Source organism: Bactrocera dorsalis, chromosome 3 (assembly GCF_023373825.1).
Source record: "Bactrocera dorsalis isolate Fly_Bdor chromosome 3, ASM2337382v1, whole genome shotgun sequence".
NCBI classification, from domain to species: Eukaryota; Metazoa; Arthropoda; class Insecta; order Diptera; family Tephritidae; genus Bactrocera; species Bactrocera dorsalis.
In genome coordinates, this window is record NC_064305.1 from 53,051,303 (window position 1) to 53,076,627 (window position 25,325).

A 25,325-nucleotide genomic window follows, 5' to 3' on the forward strand; every position below is an offset into this window, starting at 1 on the left:
AACAAAATTGTCATTTTGAAGATACTGTCAAGGTATGAAAGTGCGAAAGAGAAGTAAAAAGGATCCAGCCCATCTTTTTTACTAATACGAGTATGTCATTCTGCATAGGCTCCGTAATTGACTCACTGTCAACGGAACGAAATTTCTAACAGAGAACTAAATCAGCTAAGGTAGCCTAGATTAGAGTTTAAACTGCAGATATTACAAATTTAAGATATAAGCCGTTTCAAAAACTCTTTCGCCTAAAGCTTGCATTATAATACAAATTTGTTTGGCAGTATACCGAACAACATACTATTGAGGCACATTTTTTATATTGTGAGCACAAACGGAACTGGGAATTGCATCGCTGCACATCACATACACTTTTAAGTGATATATCATTATTATAAAATTTGGCAATTTAGTGGTTCTCAAGTCTTGTTAGATTCAAAAAGCAGACTTCGTAGCCGTTATAGTTTAGTCTACTGTAATGAGGAAAATAGATTATATAGTACATTGAACTAAACTAACCATTCTCCATGATTAATGAAAGCTGTGAATAAACATATTGATATACATATATGTATGTACATATACAGATACAGGGGTATAAATCTTACGAAAATTAAACAGCTAATTTGCATAAATTTTTCTTATAAAGGGCAATAGTTTGACTACAGACTTGATGACATTTATAACCACAACACAATTAATCTCAGAGACACGTACATTACCGAACATACATATGTACATGAGACATCAGGCTCTTCGGAAGAAACATTTAATTTTTTCAATTTAAAATTCCAATTGTATGTACATATTTTCGAATGTATTTCCAATGTTGAGAGAATACAATTGGTAGTGAAAAAGAAAAAACTTGTTTCAAATTACACTCGAAATGAAATGGTTCTTTGTATTCAATTAGTCACATCACTCAAGTTGGAGAGGGGAGAGCTGCGGCTGTGACCATTATTGTGAGACTAAAAAACGTTTAAAAGGTAAACTGTGCTAAATTAGGAAAACATGCATTAACAGTTACTTCACCCAACATATCTAGCGTATGTATGTGTATTAGTGTTGAGCACTTAAAAGCTGAAATGCGTAAATGCCCAGATTAAATTGTACACAGAAATAAGATTGCTTTAAAATGTTGTGCGACCATTTCAATGTTTTGTGGCATGTGAAAATTGATCACTTAATAGCTTTTGAGAATCGAAAGTAATCAATAAAAAAATTATTAACTTCTGTTCAACTCCTAGCTATCCCAAACAAAGAGAACAAAGAGACCTCTAATAATTCTGCTCATTCTTCGTAGCAAAGCTACATGTGCTACATGTTCATGTTGATGTTATGATTTTCCGAAAATATTTTCGTAACTTTGATTCTTGAAAAGTAAAGAGTTGATAAAAATTAGCAATCAACGTCCTGCCCGTTAGAGTTTTTTACGTACATCTGTATGCATCGTACGGAGTGATGCAGCGAATTGATGAGAATGGATGAGGCAAGGAATAGCGATCATCCTGTTCAAGTATTCCCAAAACAGTAAAACTGAGCATCGGCAATTATCGAATGATTGATACGTTCGATGCGTTCGATTCAAAGTGTTTTCCACCAACAAATATGTATGTATACATACACATACATGTGCAAGTGGATATTGCTAAGCCACTCAAAGGCTCGTTTGCACACGTTTCGCCAATTTGATTTTAATTTTTAATTGCAAACGAACACGTCATTGTTTCGTTAACCGTTCGTGAAACCAATGACAGTCGCCGCTTTGGCTTTGAAGTGTCATTGTCAAGGTATCGATTCCCTCCGCTCAGCCACTCCACACAGTCGAACGAGTGGTTGTTGTTATTGTGTGCCCTTGCACTGCTCCGCCGCTTCGTGGTTGCGCGTGACACACAATGACCGCAGATCCCCTGCAGCGCTAAATTTTCATTCTATCGGCATATTTGTAACTGCAGAAAGGCTAGTCGCAAGGAAAATGCACACAAAAAGAGTATTGTCACAGATTCTCTAATTCTAAGCGCATCTGTATATTTGTACACGAACTGCACTTGTGTTCATAGGTACATACACATGTATGTAATGTATGTGAGCACTTGTAGGCATGAATTTCCAATGACCTTAATTTACATTTTATCACATTTACATTACATACGTTTGTTGGTGTGTATGAAATTCGAAACACATTGACAAGTGCAAAAAATTAAAATTATTTATGATTGCAAATATTGTGTATAATAAATAATTCAGAAACTGTGACCCAAATCGCCAGCGGCTCTCTGCTTGCGATCGTTGCACTTTTGGACATCGCACCCACTTAAATGGCCTATTTTAAATGGACGTGACCCGAACATAATTGCAGCGATATATTTAATTAGCGTGCATTGTTCGAAACAAATGCTTTTAGCGGGATGGCTGTGGAGAATATTTTAAGAGATTTGAAATTTAATTGAGTGCTAAGGGGCACCGCTTTTAACATCAATATATGATATATTTAAATGTTTACCAAAGAATACACGTATACTCGTACATATGTGAAACGTATGATATTGTAAGCAAGTTTCAGTTCATCTTCAAATTTTTCTGGAATTATACTATATTTAATATTTTTACCCAATAATTATTGAATAATTAAAAATAGCTGTAGCGCCACTCTTCTGTTCATTTTACTACCTTTTATGAAACGTATGATTCATAGTGTTCCCAGATCATAATCGAAAATACCTTTGGCTCAGAATATATTTTTTCCTTTTGGAAAAATATAACGATTTTTTTCAGTTTCGGACTTAATTTATAGTTTCTTCTTAAATCTAGCTCAAAAAAGTATGAAAATTAATACGCAACGGATAGTCGGGCATGGCTAAATTGACTCAGCTCGTCCCGCTGATCACTTATAGTATATAAATATGTATAGTATATATTTTTTTGGGTTTTCAACGATTTTTAATGCGAACCTCGTGACAAAATAATATAACAATTTAATGACGGGGAAAAGAATAACCACGTCATTGTTCTAGAAATATATCGATTTTTGAAGCGTAGTAATGTTTAAATCGAAGTGATTTATTTTTATTTCGAAGCATTTTGATAAAATATTAGTATGTAGTAGAAACTGGGGTCCACATATTGAGAATTTGGGGGCTTGAATAGTTTTGGTACGTTTGGACAATTTTCCCTCATATGGTGACACACCTCAAAGGCACTTTTCGTGCAAAGTTTTATTCGTTTATTTATTTATTTTTACACCGTAATGTAGGAATGTCAGGATAATATTGCATACCAAAATTCGTTGAAATCGGTTAAGTCGAGATATGGTTTTTCACTTAAATGTGGGCGGGTCACGTCCAACGTTCAAATTTGAAACCAACTCCTAACAAGGCCCTCTCTTATGATCTCGGGTGTAAAATGTGTTGTCTTTGAATCATTTATATATATTTACATATGTATACAGAGTTTGTCCAGAAAGTAATAGGGCTGAGTCGATTTAAAAAGTTTATTGAACCAACCGTTACAATTCTTAAAAAACTTTCAAAATAAGCTCCTTCTGCGTCACGGAAGGCATTCCTCGGAATAGCCTTGAGAGCCGAGGTGGATGCTGCTTGGATCCCCCTCTCTTAAAAGGCCTGAGTTCAAAACTTTGCGCCCACGAGTCACATTGTCGGTGTTTGTCAACAACACTTGAAAATATTTACACAGTTTAAATTTTTGCAAATTTCGTGCTCATCACTCTCTTACTTGTTCTTGTCTTTTGCTAACGAATTTTAATGACTTAGATATTAAATAAATTTTTGTCGAACATTATGTTTGCTTTCATAACAAAGTTGGTGCCTTTACATATTTTTGATTATCCTTTAATTCGTATTACATTTATTTTAAGCCTGTTGCTTTGTTCGGTTAACATCAGTGTCGACCAAACTACCACACGCACAAAATTATACAAGTGTTAGTTAATACTATGTTCAGACCGAAAATTTCAAAGATTAGATTACATTTAAGCATTTCATAATCCAACAGTGTTCTCACTGCCGTTAGAAAGATCAAAAAACAGCTGTTATTGTCATTCATGAATTCACATCGCTTAATATTTACCAAAAGAAAAGATTTTCATATAGTATTTTGAAATAAAAGCCGTCTTTTTTTAATATTTTCCATATAATAGAAATAATGGATGCATTTTTTCATTTGCTTGGTCGATTTTCAGGTGAAATTAGATTCATTGCTTTAAAAAAAATTTGTTTGTTTACATTTTTTTCCCTTTGTAGTGTCTAAATCAGCTGTGATAATGTAACAGTTTTCCAGTGCTGACTAGTATTTTTCCAGTGCTGACAAGTAGATTGCGCAAAATCAGAGTCGCACGGACAGATTTAGCGTGGATCAGTTTCAAATCATTTCAATGAAGTGATTTGGAACTGTCATTTTTGTATGGCGAAATCTTGATAAATTTTTAAGATTAGTGGGATAATCCATTCAACAGCCGAAATCGTGTGATTAAGTGTCGGTCTGAACATAGTATGAGAAGAACAAGAAGCGAAGCAAGCAGCGAAACAAAAAGTAAACAAAGCAGCTACACCGAAAATAAAGAGCAACTATAAACGACGCCTTTTTCTTTTGTTTACCCTTTTCTTCAGTATCAAATTGTTCATTTTTTTTTAATTCGCTAATTTGTCTTCTCTTTCGGAAATTTCAAGATTAGAAATATCTTTATGAGAATTTAAAAAATGCTTTTCTAAATTGAAAAGACGCTTACTCTTAAAAGTACTCTTAAAAGTACTCACAACATACATTGCGCAAGATTATTTTCATTTTCATACATAAAACATTGATCCATTTTTTTGCTCAGTGCAAGAACAAATTTTGCAGTAGCGAGTGTCTAATTTGCTGCGAAGCTTCGGGCATATTGGTGTGAAAAAACGATCGCTCAACTGTAGGTGTGAAAAAACGAAGACTAAAAATAGTAGGAGCTGGTCGACACTGGTTAACATGCATGCCACCAGACCATGCAGACCAGGTCAAGGGCGTCTGCAGAGTGGGTGCTCAAAGCCAAGACGGGGGCAAAGTTGACGAATGCGAGAAATAAGCGTCAATCTGTGAGCGCACATTTTCATAAGAAAACGCACAGGCCCCGCAGAGTGGATGCTGACCGACATCGAGCGTAAAAATGATCAATACAAGAAACAAGTTTTAAAATTTTTTCGGCGCCAACCCGCTTTAAAATACATAACTAATATATTATATGCGAATAACGTCTTAAATCTTTACACAAATGGTGAAACTCATACCTTCAGGAACTTTCCTTCCCTTCTTATACTCTTGCAACAGAGAATAATAGTGTTACCTAAAACTTTGCGAGATAGATATAATGTTATATATGTATATATATGTACTATATCTATATAAATGATCACGATGATGATACGAGATTAAATTCACTTAACTGTATTTATGTTCTTCCGTACAAGCTGTAACATGAGTAAAAATTAAGATATCTTGATGAAAATTGGACATGCTCCTTGGCATTGTAAATGGGCATAATCGAGCGCCGGCTTCGCCCACAAAACGCCAATATTGGAACACGTATAAAGTGAAATAACTAATCTGCAATTAAGATACAGAACTCAAATTTGGCACAACGAATCACATTAAGGAGGGGCACCTAACAAATTTAATGTATTTGTACATAACCCTAACTTACACAAGGTAAATTCTTTTAATTCTTCTGACGATAATGTAAAAATAGGTGAAGTCGAATTATAGCCCAGCCCACTCCCCATATAACGGTTTCCTTACAAACTACTAAAGGTGCGATAAATCTATAACTAAGACATTAAATTGTACACTCCACATGGTACTAGAGGGCTTTACAGCAGGCGGTAACAAATTTGGACGATGGGCGTAGCACCAATTAGGTGAAAATTCAAAGCACGAGACCAACTCGACCGATAACAACCAAATTCAGTACATTACATTCCTATGTTATTCCTATACAACTGTGCAAAAATGGGAGAAATCGGACCACATTTACTTCCCATATAACATTATTTTTTAACTCTATCCAATTCTTTCACATTCACTTATAAAGCGCGAAAGTATTTGCTTTTTCTGATAAGTACTAAAGTTTTTCAGCAAGTACATTACAGTTGCTTCGTAAATTGTCAAAAACTACAGCTAAGTGACAACTAAATCAAAACAAAACTAAAGTTAGACATACTACTGTGATCAAATTGAAAGGTGGATTTTTAATTTATACTTTGCGTGTTTTTCGAATCGGTAAATTTGAGGATATACATAAAAGCTGAATCAAAGAAGGCTCTGATGGCCATCACGACGGAGGATTTTTCAAAGTGATTGTGATGACTGGAAAATTCGTTGGCATAAGTGTATTGCAGCGGTAGGGGATTACTTTGAAGGAGATGAAACGGACAAAATTCACTTTTCAATTTGATCACAGTAGTATGTCCGTATCGAATAGCTCAGATCGAATAACTTCTCGCTATTGTCAATACCGTACTTACACATAAGCTATTAATGAAGAAATATGAATTGCGCATCACTTGCTACAATTCGTTGCAATTTGTAGTTCTAAAGTGCACCGGTATAAAAGTTTCCATGAATACAGTACTTGTCCAATAAATTACGAACGAAGTAGAAAATAGTTCTAACTTTAATCATTAATAAAAACATAAATATTTGGCTAATTTTAGAAAAAAATTATTTTTTATATGCTATATACATTAAACTTAAATTATTATATTTTTGTATTGAATCATATTCAATATTTTGTCGCCATATATATATATATATATATTTGTTTTTTTGCTCTCGTTCGTAATTTATTGGACAGGTACTGTAATGAAGTGTGCCATCTTATGACTAAAACTTTTCAAACTTTTTGAATCGAGACTGTTGAACACCCTAACTACCGAGTATGAGTGCCTATAGTTGACATTTTATCGAAAAAATCGGTCAATGTGTGAGATATGTACATAATTGATATATGGAGAAAATTCTTTCCTGATAAAAGTATATCTGAATATCAAAACTTGTGTTTTTTTAGATATAGGGTTATATATATCAAAGTGATCAGGGTGACGAGTAGAGTTGAAATCCGGATGTCTGTCTGTCCGTCCGTCCGTCCGTCCGTTCGTACAAGCTGTAACTTGAGTAAAAATTGAGATATCATGATGAAACTTGGTACACGTATTTCTTGGCTCCATAAGAAGGTTAAGTTCGAAGATGGCAAAATCGGCCTACTGCCACGCCCACAAAATGGCGAAAACCGAAAACCCATAAAGTGTCGTAACTAAGCCATAAATAAAGATATTAAAGTGAAATTTGGCACAAAGGATCGCATTAGAGAGAGGCATATTTGGACGTAATTTTTTTGGCGAAATGGGCGTGGCCCGCCCCCTACTAAGTTTTTTGTACATATCTCGGAAACTACTATAGCTATGTCAACCAAACTCTATAGAGTCGTTTCCTTCAGGCATTTCCATAAACAGTTCAAAAATGGAAGAAATCGGATAATAACCACACCCACCTCCCATACAAAGGTTATGTTGAAAATCACTAAAAGTGCGTTAACCGACTAACAAAAAACGCCAGAAACACTAAATTTTACGGAAGAAATGGCCGAAGGAGCTGCACCCAGGCTTTTTTTAAAAATTGAAAATGGGCGTGGCGTCGCCCACTTATGGACCAAAAACCATATCTCAGGAACTACTAATCTAATTAATTTTACAGCAAAATAAAAAAATATGTAAATGACGGATAATGAAATCTCGATTATCACTTTATCATGCGAGAGTATCCTTACTTGTTTCCAATTTGATTTGTCGAACAATGAAGTTGAATCCTCTTGCTGCATTTTCCAATATTTCCAACACCTGAAGGTATTAAGCAGGCTAGCAAGTTACAAGAGTACAAAATGTTCGGTTACACCCGAACTTAGCACAACACAAAGTTTATTAGTTTATGGTGAAAATTTGCAGTAAAAGTAATAAAATAATGTTTCGGGAATATATTTGCCAATTAGGTGATATAAATGTATAATACAAGAAATTACTGCTTGATAGAAAGCAATCACAATTTTTCCTTTGATATTATAGCTATCTGTGTGAAATCCGTTAAGTTGTCACAAACGTTCTGTTACATGCGGTTCAAAATGTGCACTGAACGTACTTACATACATACTTATGTCTTGTGTATAAAAGGGGAACTAAGAATAATAAACACATTTGTATGTATGTAAATATCTTTTTTGGTTGACCTAGTCGGTCGACATAAGCACATTAAGAGGAGAGGATACTCTTAATCGCACCCATAAAAACGGATATACAGACACCTGTTTGGAGACAGAAAATCCACATAGCTTTTGTAAAGAGGAACACGACCTTGAAAACGTGGGCAACAGATGTAGGCCAATTCACTTGTTGGGGCCGCACACGACCGGCGTTAGTTCAAGTCGCGTGCTCCACGCGTTTGCATGTGGCCGGCAGCAGGAGACAGATAAACAGAACAACACAGCAGCACGTAGGCAACACAAGCCTAGTCTTTGTTTTCGTAGAAACGTCAAGTGGCTACCACGGCTGCAGCATCGATAACGGTGAGGCCTGCGTGTATCTAGCTCGCGTTGTGTCAATCACGCAGCGTCAATTATTGCTTGAATCGAAACACATTTATAGATACAGTTTTAAATATATTTATTAGTACAACAATAAAAGTAAACAATATCAGAACACCTTGTAACTCGCTACGCGCTTTGTTAGCCTAATGCCACCCCATGCAACAAATGCACCAATAGCAAATTGACACTGAGAGAGCATATGCTCAGCGCTCTCACATTGTTTGCTCGTCGGTGAGGATCAACACGCTCTCAGCGCAAACCCTTTGCGCTTGGCATCCTTGCGTGACCTTCTCTGAAGCTGAGGGCTGTGACGTGTGCTCAATGCCGTTGAAAGTTGATTTACTATTAATGCATGTATGTAAGTTATATATATGTGGATCTCAATCTCTTTACATAGCTACTATTATGTTAAATTTATTTATCTATATATAGAGATCCACAATGTTAATGTACTTAACATATAATACCCACTCTACTAAGAATCTTATTAATATCGTATGTTAAGCTAGGGTATAAATAATGATGTTAAGTTAAACTAAGCATTAATTAAGAAAGGAATTACTTTAGCGAGCGGTTTGACGCTTCGTGTTAAAATTAAATAAACATTATTAAATATTAATTAATATAAAAGTGTTTTGTACTTTGGCGGGTTTTACTGGCCTTAAGTTAAAATAAATATAACTCTGAACGTCGGGTTTCAACCGGGTTAGAGAAAAATATAACTGGCGACGAGGATGGGATGTGGATAAAAAAGTTCCACATCCAGTGATTACGGATTTTTCGCAAACGAATTTTTTTAATATTACCTACTAAATATAACGTTCGTACATATAAGTAAATAAGTGAAAAAAAAAAGGTGAAAAGAACAAACAAAAAAATCAAAAATTTAAGACGTTAACTGTGCTATCCGACCGCAATTTTAATTTCTACGTTATAAATTATTTCTCATTAAAACTGTAAACTTTAACCAAAAGAAAAAAAAAACTTTAACCAAAAAAAAAAAACAAAAAATTTACTGTGCTATACGAACGCATAAACTTTTAATTCCTACATTAAAGGTTATCATACCTTAAAACGCCGATCAAACAAATTTTTGGTAAAACGAACCGATACCCATTTCAGTAAAATTGATTAATAAATGTGAAAATAAATATACAAATAGAATAAAAACTATACTAGAAGTGCTAAACTAATTTTGTGTAAAATGACTTACATTAACTTCATTACAACAAATTGTGAAACGTTAAAATAAAACTGCTGTAAAATCAAAAAAAGGGGACTTTATTGTGCAAAGTGACTATATATTACACAAAACAGAACATTAACACCGCTGTTAATGATTAACATTGCAAAAATAACAAAGGTACTAAACCAAAATTACATACAAAATAAAATCCCCAACTTCGCTAGTGAACATTAAGTGGACGAATCAAAAAATATTTTCTACAGTTCCAAAAAAAAAAAAAAAAAAAAAAAAAAAAAAAAAAAAAAAAAAATTAACACATAACGGCAAAGTTCAACAAAGTTCACGAAAATTAAAAGAAAAGAAAAGTAAAATAAAAATTTAACATCTGAGGTTACTGTTAAATCACGCCACCCAGATCATCGACCCGCCAAGCACGGCTTACTGCGCCAATCTAGAGAGTGAGAGAGCTGAGATTTATTGTATTATCACGCCACCCACATCATCCACATCACAAAAACTCGCCAAGCACGGCTTACTGCGCTCATCAGATCAGAGAGTGAGAGAGCTAACATTTCAACATGGCATTAACATTAGCGGAGAGTCTGCGAGAAGCACGAAGCTTACCTGCATTTACTGGAGAAGACGAATATACGCTCAGCAACTACTTGCAAGATGTCTCCACCGTACTACAGCTGACTGCGACAGAACATCATGAAACTCTACAAACAGTGCTGGGTAACCGCCTTCAAGGCAAAGCATTAAAGGTAATACAAACTTTAGTTAGTCCTAGTTGGAAGAATATATTAAGAAAACTAAAAGAAGAATTTGGCGTTAAAAGAACATTTTTTAATTTAAGAAGCGATGCCTTAAATGTAGATGCAAAAAATATTGAAGAATTGCATCATAAGTTAAGAAAAATTTTAAGTCTGATGAACACTAAATTTAGTTTAGAACCAGATATGTTATATACACCTAATAACAACGACCAAATGATTTTTGATATATATATAAATTTTTTACCTATTAATATCAAGTCTTTGTTATTACAAAATCATATTAACACTATTGATAAAGCATATACCTTTTATATTGAAAACAATTTAATAAAAGATATTAAATTAATAAACATGAATACAAAATTTGCGAATAATTTTCCTAATTTCCGAAATAATTTTCAAAGCAAAAATTCCCAAAATGTAAACAATGACACGAGTGGGACTTTGGCATTTGGCAACGTAAATTTTCGTAATACTAGTAATCGTAGAAGCCTACAAAACCATAAATTACCTACTCAAGGTTATAATGGGAACTTACCCATTCAAAGTCAAACTGGAAATTTTAGGCATAACGCAATGAATTATAGATATCCGAATAGAAATGTTAACCATTTCCCTACTTTTGTGGAAGTTGATGAACAACATGCAACACAAAATTTTCATTTACAGCCTCCAGAGCCGAGCTACCAATAATTGTACTAACAATAAATAACATTAAGACAAGGTGCTTAATCGATAGCGGAGCTGCCACCACATTGGGAAATTATCTTTTCTTTTCACATATAGGTATTAGGAGAAAGTTAGCTAAACCGATTCGGCTAAATACTTTAATAGGAAATAACATTATAAATGAAGAAGTAATAGTTAACGTACCAAACGAATTTAACGCAAAAAATGAAACCATGTCTGTTAAACTTACTAATTTCACAGAGACAGCATTTGACTGTATAATAGGTGTCAACATTTTAGGTCCCATTGGAGCTATAATTAATTTCCAAACAAATTCAATGATAGTTAATGGTAGCGAAATTAGGTTTCCTAATAATAATTTCGAAATTAACTACGAGGAAGTTCATTGTCTAGAAAAAGTTGAATTAACTGAATTTAAAAATTTAATGCCCTTAGAACTTAATACTGAAGAAAGTAAACGATTACAAAACTTTCTACATAAAAATAAAAATACATTTTACATTGAAGGTCAAAATTTAACTACTACTAATTGTATTAAACATAAAATTATAACAAAATCTGATAGACCGATTTATTGCAAAAATTATCGACACCCTCAAATCTTAGAAGATGAAATAGAAACACAAATAAACGACATGCTTAAGCAAAATATAATTAGGCATAGCAAATCTCCATATAATTTTCCATTATGGATTGTAAAAAAGAAATCAGATAACTCAAATACTCAAAAATGGCGTCTAGTAATTGATTTTAGAAAACTGAATGAAATTACAATAGATGACAAATTTCCACTGCCGAATATTGAGGCACTTTTTGATAAATTGGGTAAAGCTCAATATTTTTCTTCATTAGACCTTGCAAAGGGTTTTCATCAGATACTAATGGATGAAAATGATATTGAAAAAACAGCATTCTCTACATCCAGAGGTCATTTTGAGTTCGTAAGAATGCCTTTCGGCCTGAAAAACGCACCATCAACATTTCAGCGAATGATGAATCATGTGTTGGCAGATTTTATAAACAACATTTGCATTTTATATATGGATGACATTTTAGTTTTCTCGACGTCTCTAACTGAACATATCGAAAGTTTACAAAAAATATTTAATAAGCTTAATAATTACAATTTAAAAATACAATTTGATAAGTGTAAATTCTTATCAAAGGAAACAAACTTTTTAGGTCATATTATAACTAATAAAGGCATAAAGCCTAACCCAGACAAAATAGCCACAATACAGAATATTAACCTTCCCAAAACTGTAAAAGCTATAAAATCCTTTCTTGGATTAACCGGGTATTACCGTAAATTCATAAAAAATTATTCCTTGGTGGCAAGTCCAATGATAAAATACCTGAAAAAAGACACAAAAATAAATCTCGATGATCAATCTTATGTTGATTCTTTTCACAAATTAAAAAGCATTTTGATAAATCCGCCTTTATTATGTTATCCAAATTTCAATAAAAAATTTATCCTGACTACAGATGCTAGCAACATAGCCATTGGAGCCGTTCTGAGCCAAGAAGGAAAACCAGTTTGTTTCGCTAGCAGAACACTCAATGGTCACGAGAAAAATTATTCAACAATAGAGAAGGAATTGCTAGCTATTGTTTGGGCAGTAAAATATTTTCGTCCATATCTTTATGGCAGAAAATTTACGGTACAAACTGATCATCGTCCGTTAAAATGGTTATATTCATTAAAAGACCCAAATTCGAAAATAATTAGGTGGAAAATAATGCTAGACGAGTTTCAATTCGATATAGAATACCTTAAAGGGAAAGAGAATAAAGTGGCTGACTATTTAAGTCGAATTCAACTGTATCAAAATTCATTAAATAGTATCCACAGCTCTTCAGAAGATGCAAACAATCATTTCTACACAACTGATAAAATTGTTAATAAGTATAAAACTCAAATACGTATACTAAAACATAAAGAAAAAGCAACTGAAAAACTTTTTAGAAAATACAAAATAATTTACATTTGCGAAAATGATATTGGTAACACTCATTACCTAAATGATATATTCAGAAGAGAATTAACAAAAGGCACAGTAGGAATATACTCCGAACTCCCGGACAATAAATATAACCAAATTCAAACAAAGCTAATAGAACTTTTCTCTAATAATATTCATCTGAAATTTATAAGATGCACAAAATTAGCAAGCGATGTAGAATCTGAAGAATCGCTACTGAACCTTATTAACGAAACTCATATAAATGGCAATCATAGAGGCATTCAGGAAAATTTCGAAGAGTTGAAAGATTTATATTTCAACCCAAAATTATTAAAATATATAAATAGATACTGCAACAGTTGCAGAGTTTGTATCGAAAATAAATACGATAGAAAGCCGATTAGAAAACGGTTCCTGTTCACGTATACGCCAGAAAAGCCAAACGAAATTGTGCATGTCGATATTTTTCAAATTCAAAAAACCTATTTTCTAACTACATTAGACAAATTTACAAAATTGGGAACCGCCCATAAATTGAATGATAAAAATATGATAACAGTTAAGGTTAAACTAGAAGAAAGATTTGCATTTTTAGGTAAACCTAATAAACTAGTAATGGATAATGAATTTAACAACGCATTAATAAAATTATATTGCCAAGAGAATAGTATTGAGGTGCATTTTACTACCCCCAATTCTCACACTGGTAACTCAGACATAGAGCGTCTGCATTCCACGCTTCTTGAACATATACGAATTCTCAAAAATTCTGGCCATCTTAACGATGCAGAAGAGCTCGTTCTAAAAGCTATCCACTTTTATAACAACTCAATACATAGCACAACTAAAGTAAAACCCGTAGACTTTTTAAATAACCTAAATATCGATTTTAATCATATTAGAAAGAAAACTGAAACAAAGAAAAGAAAGACTATTACCAGGGAAAATCTTAAAAGAGAGAATATATCTTTAGAATTAACTAATCCCAACTTATATACAAAAAATCCAGCTGCTATTAGACATAAAACAGCTAAAAGATTCAACAAATACCATTATAGTAACCCCAATAAAATGGACGTTGCCCAATTTCGAAGACCTCTGAATTCAATACATTAAACATTGAATTAAACACATTAAACAATTCATAAAATAGCATCAATATGTATATGCTAAAAATATGGAAAACTATACGCAAACAAAAACAAAATTAATATTAACTAATTATAATTGTTTAGTAAGAATTAAGTACAACTGTTGAAAAAATAAATTTATAAAACTATCTTATACATTAATATATGATTTAAAAGATTCGAAGGGACTCGAATCTTATAAGGGTAAGCGAGTTACATATATGTGGATCTCAATCTCTTTACATAGCTACTATTATGTTAAATTTATTTATCTATATATAGAGATCCACAATGTTAATGTACTTAACATATAATACCCACTCTACTAAGAATCTTATTAATATCGTATGTTAAGCTAGGGTATAAATAATGATGTTAAGTTAAACTAAGCATTAATTAAGAAAGGAATTACTTTAGCGAGCGGTTTGACGCTTCGTGTTAAAATTAAATAAACATTATTAAATATTAATTAATATAAAAGTGTTTTGTACTTTGGCGGGTTTTACTGGCCTTAAGTTAAAATAAATATAACTCTGAACGTCGGGTTTCAACCGGGTTAGAGAAAAATATAACTTGCATGTATGTATTAATGTATACATATGTATGTGTATTTGTATATAGATAGTTGGGCTTTGGGCTTGTTGTCACCACCTTTGTCAGCAAAGCCGACACTGGCACAAGCTTGGCTATAGCCAGGGGGTGGTTTGAGTCCAGATTTTTATTGGCGGCGTTACAATGAGCTTTGTGCAGGATTCGCTAAGCGGGACAAGGGTTCAGGATATGCCGGCACATGCAGGTCGCACGTTGGTCATGCGCTGCAAAATCAGTCGAACGCCGTTCGTACACACGATAAGTCACGTGTGGATCTAGCTCTAGCAATAATTAAACAAAAATAAATACATAGTTGGTTTTTATATAGGCATCAAGTTGACCACAAATTTATAACTCTAACCTGTTCATTCAAAATAATTGTGTATTGTCGACTTCTGCTACGAAAATGGAACATAATCTTCATAACAATACACCTGTTCATTGGGGCTACGGAGCGGCTCCCGTGGCGAGTACGCCGCACAGTCACTGGGCTCCGCCACCGCAAAGTCATAGCTTGAAACGCGCATTATCCGAAAGTGATTGTGATGAACTCTACTCTGAGGAATCCTCGAAAGAGCAGTAAGTAACTCTCTTTTCAATTGATAAAAAGAAGCTAACACTTTCTTCTTCTGAAAATCTAGAGTTTCTCCCAGCGAAACTGGAAGTTGTCAGTTATTGACACGTAAGAAAAGGCGAGGTGTTATTGAGAAGAAGCGACGGGATCGCATAAATTCTTCACTCACTGAGTTGAAACGTCTCGTGCCAACGGCTTATGAAAAGCAAGGTTCTGCTAAATTGGAGAAAGCTGAAATCTTACAATTAACCGTGGAACATTTGAAAAATCTGCAAACAAAAGGTAAATTAATTGAATTGCACTCATATAAGCTCCTTTAGTGAACATACAATCGTACATACACTATTGTCACATGGATATTCGCATGCGCATGCTGGATGTGCGTAGAAAGCAGAAATATGTTAAAATACAACTTGTTGAAACGAGGATTTCATTTGAAATTGAAGGTGTTTTATGAGAAAATAAAAGTTTTGTGAAGTGCAAAAACAAATTTCTATTGAAAGTAACAAGAATCTAGGTGTCTGTATTTGTGACTAAATTGAATAAAAATTGATATGTGAAAATAATCAAGCGTTTGCTAACGGAAATCTTCAAACCCAACGATTCGTCCAAAATCTAAGTGATATAACGAAAAATTTAATCTTAATGAAATAATTGATCCACTATTAATTGTTATCGTTTATGATTTTTAAATAATACAATATAGAAAATTCATTCAGTAATACCACTGCAGTAATGTCCCAGGGATTATGCCAGAACTTGTGCAAAACGGATAAGAAGTGATACACATACACACATAAATTTTGATAAAATTTAAACTACATTTACGCTCAAATAAACAGTTTGTTATAGTATGAAGTCTGATTTGCTTAATTATAAGCTCATATGTACATATCTTCTTCTTCTTTATTGGGGTTATAGCCGAGTTTACAGTTTTATCACTTTTTCGAGATGCTGTCTCATATGTTGTAATTAACGTTTTTTTGGTTGTCTGTAGTTTCAGTAGCAATCAAATATAAGTATATCGCTAAAATTAAAAAAAAATAATAATTAGTTGAAAATTTGAAGAATTTTTCTTTGAATTTTTTTAGTAACTATACATCCACTTTAGGATAACTAAAAAGGAAATAATGCTTATATAAAAAGAAATGATAATTTGTTCTTAACCCTTAAACGTCTGGAATTTCCTCCACGAACTACTACTTTTTTGAAAAATTTTCATGAATGAACATGCATTTTTAAATATTTTTTACATCACGTCGCATGTTGCTTTGATATATCCGTTATATTTTAGTTCAGTCGCCACTTGTGAGTGAGCTTTGCAGTCATTTACGTTTTGACTTGAGTTAAGAGTGCTTTGAAAAAATAATTTCAAGGAAAATTTTATATTTTCAAGTAACTATTGTAAAATTGATAATAAATAATTGGTGCTGAAAATTTGAAATCTTCATCGTTATTACAATTTAGTTTGATGTAAGTGTTGATAAAAAGTTTACAAATTTAAATTTAAATTTTATGAAATAGAACTTAAACTTTCCCTTGAGGACCCATCAGGTGCATGGAGGAACCGCCGGGCGTTTAATTTCACTAAATCAAAGAAAACCTCTAAAATACAGACGATAATAATTTGTTTATCATTTCATTTCATTTATTAAAAGTTTCTTGACAAACTTTTTTAAATTTTTATTTTAGTTAAAAACCTTTAATATTTACCTACTGCCTACAAGTGAAAGCATTTTTGGGGGGCACTCATAAACTCCGTTATGTCAATTATATGCCTAAACCGTACGCGTGAATTCGGTTTTACCAGTTTTCCCACCAAAAAAGGATTTCCCACGCTTTCAATTTATCATTTTAATCCGCCAGCCCAACTATCCCATAAACCACCACCACCTTGGTGCCATTAGTAGGATCAGCAGTCAATTGCCTACAGCAAAGGGAATTCTATGCAACTTAGCAAGTGCCTTTGTCGCGCTATTAATTCACCCGTAATGCAAATAATTCTGTATATTCCATCAACTATGAGCATACATACAGACATTACCGAGACACCACGCTAGCATAAACTCACCCTCTCACAGGGCAAAGGGGTTACACTAGGGCTATGAAATATGCTCTGTTGTGGGAATAAAAATAATGATAGTTTTTATTTAGTATTTAACATGTGAACAATGTGTGTATTTAAGTATGTACGAGTGTGTAACTTAGTGAGCGTATTGATTCACAAAGCCAGTGCAATTGTTTGCATACATGACTGACTTTAATGACTTATTTATAACCGCATTTATTTATGTTTGCAGGTATTGAATCGTTCAGCTATGATCCTCAACGCTTCGCCATGGATTACCATATTATCGGCTTTCGAGAGTGCGCTGCCGAGGTAGCGCGCTACTTAGTGACCATAGAGGGTATGGATATTCAGGACCCACTTCGCCTACGCCTCATGTCGCATTTGCAGTATTTCGTGCAACAGCGTGAATTGTCGGCCAAGAGTTGTGCCAGTCCCGGCGGCTGGACTTCGGCGTCCGCATCCAGTGGTTATCAGACAAACTGTAGTGCAGCACCTTACCAACCTTACCCAGGCACACCTACTGCTCATCCCGGCCTCAATCCCACGTATATGCCCACACCAATACATGCCTATCCCACACTGAGCACCTCGCCAAGCAGCACTACGCACCTTCAGCCGCATCCGCACCACCTTCAACAACACAGCACACAACAGCAACAGCTGCAGCAGCAAGCGGCGCCTGGACAGGTTAACCGAGCTTCTTCGGCCAATGGAACAGTGTCAAGTGAAACGATGCCTATCATAAGTCACGCAACCAATCAGCCAAATCAACAACAACAGCAGCAGCAATCACTCTCAACGCATCAAACACAGACAGCGTCGTCACAGTTGCAGCAAACACCTGTGTCGCACGAATCACATCTTCAGCAGCAACCACAACAGCCACCACCACCGCAAGCGCAGCCGCAGCCTCAACACTACACGCAAGAACACACGCACACCGATCAACAAGGCGTCACTTATGCGGACTTATCCAACTCCCAGGTTCACATTGATCATCGCAATCCCACTGCGGCCATTGCCGCAACTGGTCTGAACTACCCTGGCTCCACACATTATCCGGTTGCAGCTGCACAGGAGTACAATTCGAATTACGTGGCCGCGAACGGTTCCAAGCCATATCGACCATGGGGTGCCGAAATGGCCTATTAACGGCCATATGCAAATGTATAACAATAACTTCGGTTAACTGTTGTTGAAAAAACGCAGTAATGATATTCATAACCTAGTCACGAAAGATAAAAAATGCAAGTCCAACTTACCTAATTTATTTGTAGAAATTATGAAATAAGGAAAATATAATGTTAACATTTTCTAACTATTGTATATGTATGTGAAATCTACTTACATATACATATGTATGCATACAGTGATCCAACGTGTACAAATATTCACTTTAGGGATTTTCCGGGAAATAGGATTAAATAAATTTAAGCTTTAATATACATTTGGTAAACGTGAGAATATGTATGGTAAATATATTTTTATACAAAGTTATTGTAGATATACTTGTACAAATAGTATTAGCGTTCTTATTACTTTTAAAACACGAATATTGTATAGATATTAAAAAAATGATTTTAAATATAAATAAACAAACCGTGAGTAAATATCATTAATAACTTCATCTCTGAATCTGGATGTACCGATTAAAGAAATATTCAAATTTTACACAATTTGTATAGCGCGATTGATTATTTTTTGCTCAAAGGAGGTTTCAATAGCGCGAAACAGACGATTCTATTGAGGTCTGAGGACAGGAAAAACTGGTTGGAGGCCAGATCCACTTGTCGATCATTGTTTAATGCGTTTTTTATTTCCGTTTTTGTATGAAATTTCCGCAAATAGTGTCAATCACCACTACCTCGTTTACCCGGTAACTGGTGAAATAGTACCTTATATTAGGCTCTAAAAGGAGTAATCACAAAGTAAGATTCTAAGGATAGGTAAAAAGAGTACTTACATCACACCTTATCTAAGGGTCGGTAAAAAGAATATCCATGCTAAAGGTACTTATGTCCGAGAAATCACTAATTATAATCATGAAAAAATAACACTTACGCCAGTTAAATTTAATTTTTATTTTATTTTTAATATTTTTCTTGCTGAGGATACCATAACTCAGATTATTCCAAAAAGTTTTTTTCCGACTCTATTTAAATTTTATTGTAGCTGCAGTTTTTAAAGTAGCGCTTCTTCCACGAACAAATTAATGCATCTGGGAATAAGAAAGATAAGAAAAGTTTGAAATTAATGTTGTTTGTTGATTAAAATAAGTTCATTTAAATTGCAATTAAAGCGACTAGAATAATTGTTTAATCAATTGATCAATCGATAAAAAAAAAAACAATTTAGAGATGCCCAACGAGTTGCAATGAACTTGACAATACCTACCAATCATAACACCAACAAATTTATTTGATTTTTCACGGCAGCTCTCCCTTGAATACCATGGCCTATAATCCAAAACCATTGGATTAGTCATAATATTGTTAAAGATTTTTAAAATTTACCCTTTGACGGTAAGGCTTTTTATTGCCTTCCTGAACAAAATAAATAAGAATTTTTATTAAAAGAACAATTTTGATAAGGTTTGTAAGTTATATGGGGTCTTTAACAAGTTCACACCCGATTTTATCCATTTTAGGCACAAAGAATCGCCGTTTTTAAAAAAACATGTTCTCTCAATTTGATTAAAATAACTAACATATTTGCCCGATATATGCGGTATAAAGTCAACTAGAATTTCGAAAATCTTTATATTATGTAGCTGGAGGCTAAAGAAATTATTGATCCAATTCAACACTTTTTTCACATACAGGCATTCTGAAAGTATTCTTTTCAAATTTAAATAACATATCCACAGATTGACTGATATTTTCGATAAAATGTTCGCAATTGAATGTTTGATACACATATTCGTTAACTGTGGACTTGAATAGTTTAGGTCGGATTTGGACAATTTTTGGTGGTCATCTTTAAGTTCGAATTGCATTTTGGGATATGAATGTCCAATGGAACTTAAAATTGGATTATAAGGGAAGTAGACGTGGTTTTGGTCCATAGTAGTTTGTTTTCGCTCTAGAACATAAGAACGTCAAGATAATACCATATACCAAATACGGTCGATGTCGATCGATTGTGGTCTGAAATATGGGTTTTTACCGAAATCGTCCAATTTTGACCTCGGCTCCTATAAAACCTTCTAGTACCATCTGGAATGTAAAATTTAATGCCTCTGATGTATTTATTTATTGATTTATCGCACTTTTAGTAGTTCTTATCAAAATCGATATGTGGGAATCGTGGGGTTATCACCCTTTTTAAGTGTTGTCGGTTAAGGTGCTTAAGAGACCTGTTCTGAGCAAATTGACTTATCGTTTAATAACATTTTGTAGGAATAGCAGTGAACAGATGACACCTATCTACGAACTCGTCCTCATTCCTTTGCTAAGGAGCATCATCCGTATCAAGTTTCATTAAGATATTTAAATTTTTACTCAAGCTATCACTTGCACAGACGAACACTTATAACCCTATATTTAACTCGATAATTTTTAGGCGATACAAACAAGCTTTAGGTGAACAAAACTATCAGACTCCGTAGCAACATGTTGCAAGAGATTAATAAACGGTTCTTGCTTTATAATTGTTTTTGTAAATTCAGGAACGGTACATTGAAGATGTGTAAACAAACAGCGTTCGAAGTTTTGTTTTCAATTTCACCTGCGCTCTTTCTACAAAATTACAAAAACAAATGCGTTGCTTGACTGTTACATGCGTTCATGCGTGTACATTTTTTCACTAGGTGGTTCCGCGTTCTGTGGAGGATGGAGTCATGTGTAGAAGTTCACGCAAGTGAGGAAAGTTCTCTGATCGCCATTCACTTGGGAGTGGCCAGAAACGATTCTTTTACATATGACTCAAGCAGCTCACGACTTCCGGTCTTTGACCAAGTATCCTCTGGGTAGCCTAAGAACATCCGTTTGAAGGCGAGCTAAAGTGAGAAGGCGAAACATCCCCTGCATAGGGTTGTGCGCTGGAGTCCCAAACCCCACCACATAAAAAACACCCCCAATGAAAAACTACCAACAGCCTCGGATGAGAGACCCCCCTTTTGATGACGACCATGGCAAACGAAATAAGGACTATGATTTGAGGGCATGCACCTGGAATGTCCGGTCCCTTAATTGGGAAGGTGCCGCTGCCCAGCTGGTAGATGTCCTCGTAAAGATAAAGGCTGACATCACCGCCGTCCAGGAAATGCGATGGACGGGACAAGGACAGAGACGAGTAGGTTCTTGTGACATTTACTACAGTGGCCATATAAAGGAGCGCAAGTTTGGTGTTGGATTCGTGGTGGGAGAGAGACTCCGTCGCCGAGTACTATCATTCACTCCGGAGAATGCTCGAAAATTCTACGAAAAAAGCGACGACTTACAGAAGGTTTCAAGACCGGAGCATACTCTTGTAGAACCCCCAAAGGTGATCTAGCCACCGATGCCCAGAGCATACTTCGATTATGGAGGGAACACTTCTCCAGCCTGCTGAATGGCAGTGAACACATAACACAAGGAGAAGGCGAACCCGATTCTCTAATCGATGACGATGGAGCAGACGTTCCATTACCCGGCCATGAAGAAGTTGGAATAGCAATTGCCCGCCTGAAGAACAACAAAGCGGCAGGGGCCGACGGATTGCCGGCCAAGCTATTCAAACACGGCGGCGAAGAACCAATCCATAAAAAAAGAGACCCCACAATTTGCGCCAACTACCGTGGGATTAGCCTCCTCAACATCGCATATAAGGTTCTATCAAGCGTATTATGTGAAAGATTAAAGCCCACCGTCAACAAACTGATTGGGCCTTATCAGTGTGGCTTTAGACTTGGCAAATAAACAAGCGACCAGATATTCACCATGCACCAAACCTTGGAAAAGATTCGTGAGAATATAATCGACACAAACCACCTTTTCGTCGATTTCAAAACTGCTTTTGACAGCACGATTTGCCTTTATGCCGCGATGTCTGAATTTAGTATCCCCGCAAAACTAATACGGCTGTGTAAACTGACGTTGAGCAACACGAAAAGCTCCGTCAGGATCGGGAAGGACCTCTCCGAGCCGTTCGATACCAAACGAGGTTTTAGACAAGGCGACTCCCTATCGTGCGACTTTTTCAATCTGTTGCTGGAGAAAGTTATTAGAGCTGCAGAACTGAATCGAGCAGGTACAATCTTTTATAAGAGTGTACAGCTGCTGGCGTATGCCGATGATATTGATATCATAGGTCTCAACACTTGCGCCGTTTGTTCTGCTCCAGACTGAACAAGGAAGCAACGCAAATGGGTCTGGCAGTGAACGAGGGCAAGACGAAATATCTCCTGTCATCAAACAAACAGTCGTCGCACTCGCGACTTGGCACTCACGTCACTGTTGACAGTCATAACTTTGAAGTTGTAGATAATTTCGTCTATTTAGGAACCAGCATTAACACCACCAACAATGTCAGCCTAGAAATCCAACGCAGGATAACTCGTGCAAACAGGTGCTACTTCGGACTGAGTAGACAATTGAGAAGTTAAGTGCTCTCTCGATGAACAAAAACCAAACTCTATAAGTCGCTCATAATTCCCGTCCTGCTATATGGTGCAGAGGCTTGGACGATGACAACAACCGATGAGTCGACGTTGCGAGTTTTCGAGAGAAAAGTTCTGCGGAAGATTTATGGTCCTTTGCGCGTTGGCCACGGCGAATACCGCATACGATGGAACGATGAGCTGTACGAGATATACGACGACATCGACATAGTTCAGCGAATTAAAAGACAGCGGCTACGCTGGCTAGGTCATGTTGTCCGGATGGATGAAAACACTCCAGCTCTGAAAGTATTCGACGCAGTACCCGCCGCGGGAAGCAGAGGAAGAGGAAGACCTCCACTCCGGTGGAAGGACCAAGTGGAGAAGGACCTGGCCTCGCCACGTAGCGAAGAGAAGAAACGATTGGTGCGCTGTTGTTGACTCGGCTATAACCGCGTAAGCGGTGTCACGCCAGTAAAGAAGAAGAAGTTCCGCGTTCTTCTACCATACCCCTTTCAACTGATTAGCTAAGTTTTTTCCTCAAATAATGTAACTAGAAACGTTAGCTCCTTGGTAACCAGATCTACTTGTATAATACCAAGCTTTGATATTTTCTCTTTAGCAAAATACTTACAAAAATATTGAAAATATACTTTGTGCCCAAAAAATAAGGCCACATTTGAATTTAAACTGCGCGCGTCGAAGGATTTGGAGAATTATTTTTTTTTAGGTTGGTAGTACTGTCATTCACATTTATGTCAAATTTCATGTCAAAATATTCATTAGTGTTTAAGATACATACGTGTCGTTTTGTGAGCTGCTAAAAGTGAGTTATTCGTTTTTTGCGATGTCGAAATTTGTTGAGCAAAGAATTTGCATTAAATTTTGTTTACGGAATCAATTTTCTGCTGCGGATACATTGATGATGGTGCAGAAAGCCTTTGGTGATGAGGCTCTATCTAAAAAAATTTTTACAAGTGGTATAGTGAGTTCCAAGCCGGCCGTGAACGTGTTGAAGTCCAGGACGACCATCAACCTCAACCGACGAAGCTCACGTGTAACAAATCAAAGATTTGGTGTTGAAAAACCGTCGATTAACAATTAGAGACCTTGCTGATGAAGTTGTCATATCGAAAGGCTCAGCCAATACCATTTTGAAGGATGTTTTGGGCCTCAGGCGCGTCAAATCTCGACTGATACCGAAAACATTGAATTTTTTGGAAAAAAAGGCGTCGCGTTGAAGTGTGTGAAACGATGCTTTCCGACTACCAGAGTATCATGAAATGCATTATAACTGGCGATGAGACTTGATCTGTGCTTACGACCCCGAAACAACCGATCAATCGAGCGAATATCGTGCCAAAAGAGAGCCGAGACCAAAAAAATCGCGTCAAAGTCGCTCAAAAATCAAGGTCATGTTGACTGTTTTCTTCGATTATGGTGGTGTTGTGCATTATGAATTCCTTCCAACCGGCCAAACAGACAACAAGGAATATTATTTGAACGTTATGCGTTGTTTGCGTAACGATACCCGCCTAAAAAGGCCGGAATTGTGGAAAGACAATTCTTGGTTTATACACCACGATAATGCACCATCCTATACAGCCCTCGTAATTCGTGATCATGTCGCCAAAAACTCAACCCATATCGTTCCGCAACCACCGTATTCACCTGATCTGGAGCCGTGCGACTTCTGGCTGTTCACCAAGCTCAAAAGACCGCTCCGGGGACACCGTTTTTATACGATAGAGGAGATTCAAGCCGCAGCGAGGACGGAACTGAAGGCCATCCCGGAAAGTGACTACAACCAGTGTTTCGAAGATTGGAAAATCCGTTGGCATAAGTGCATTACATCGGGAGGGAATTACTTTGAAGGAGATAAAATTGATTTGGAAGAATAAATAAAGAGTTTTCAAAATAAATACAATGTCACCTTATTTTTTGGGCACAGTATGTAATAATAAATTCGTCAGCATTGACGCTATTAAAATTCAGTTCAGTATCTTCCGGAATTACTTTGGTTGTCCAATTAATGATCATCGGAATTATTTCGAATGTGTTAAACACATTTAACTATTAAGTGTTATTATATTTGGCAACACAGAATGCATAAAGAATACCACCCGCTGAAAGTTTTCGCCAATTTTC

General features: G+C 35.6%; 1 protein-coding gene across 1 annotated transcript; it reads left to right on the forward strand.

The window, feature by feature from the left end:
• The first annotated feature begins 15,190 nt into the window (after nucleotides 1-15,190).
• Nucleotides 15,191-19,558, forward strand: LOC105225425 (hairy/enhancer-of-split related with YRPW motif protein). The gene is made up of 3 exons (XM_011203876.3): nucleotides 15,191-15,533; nucleotides 15,596-15,810; nucleotides 17,829-19,558. Exons 1-3 carry the CDS (start codon nucleotides 15,361-15,363, stop codon nucleotides 18,749-18,751), a joined length of 1,311 nt encoding a protein of 436 aa, XP_011202178.2. The 5' UTR covers nucleotides 15,191-15,360; the 3' UTR covers nucleotides 18,752-19,558.
• Nucleotides 19,559-25,325: the final 5,767 nt, after the last annotated feature.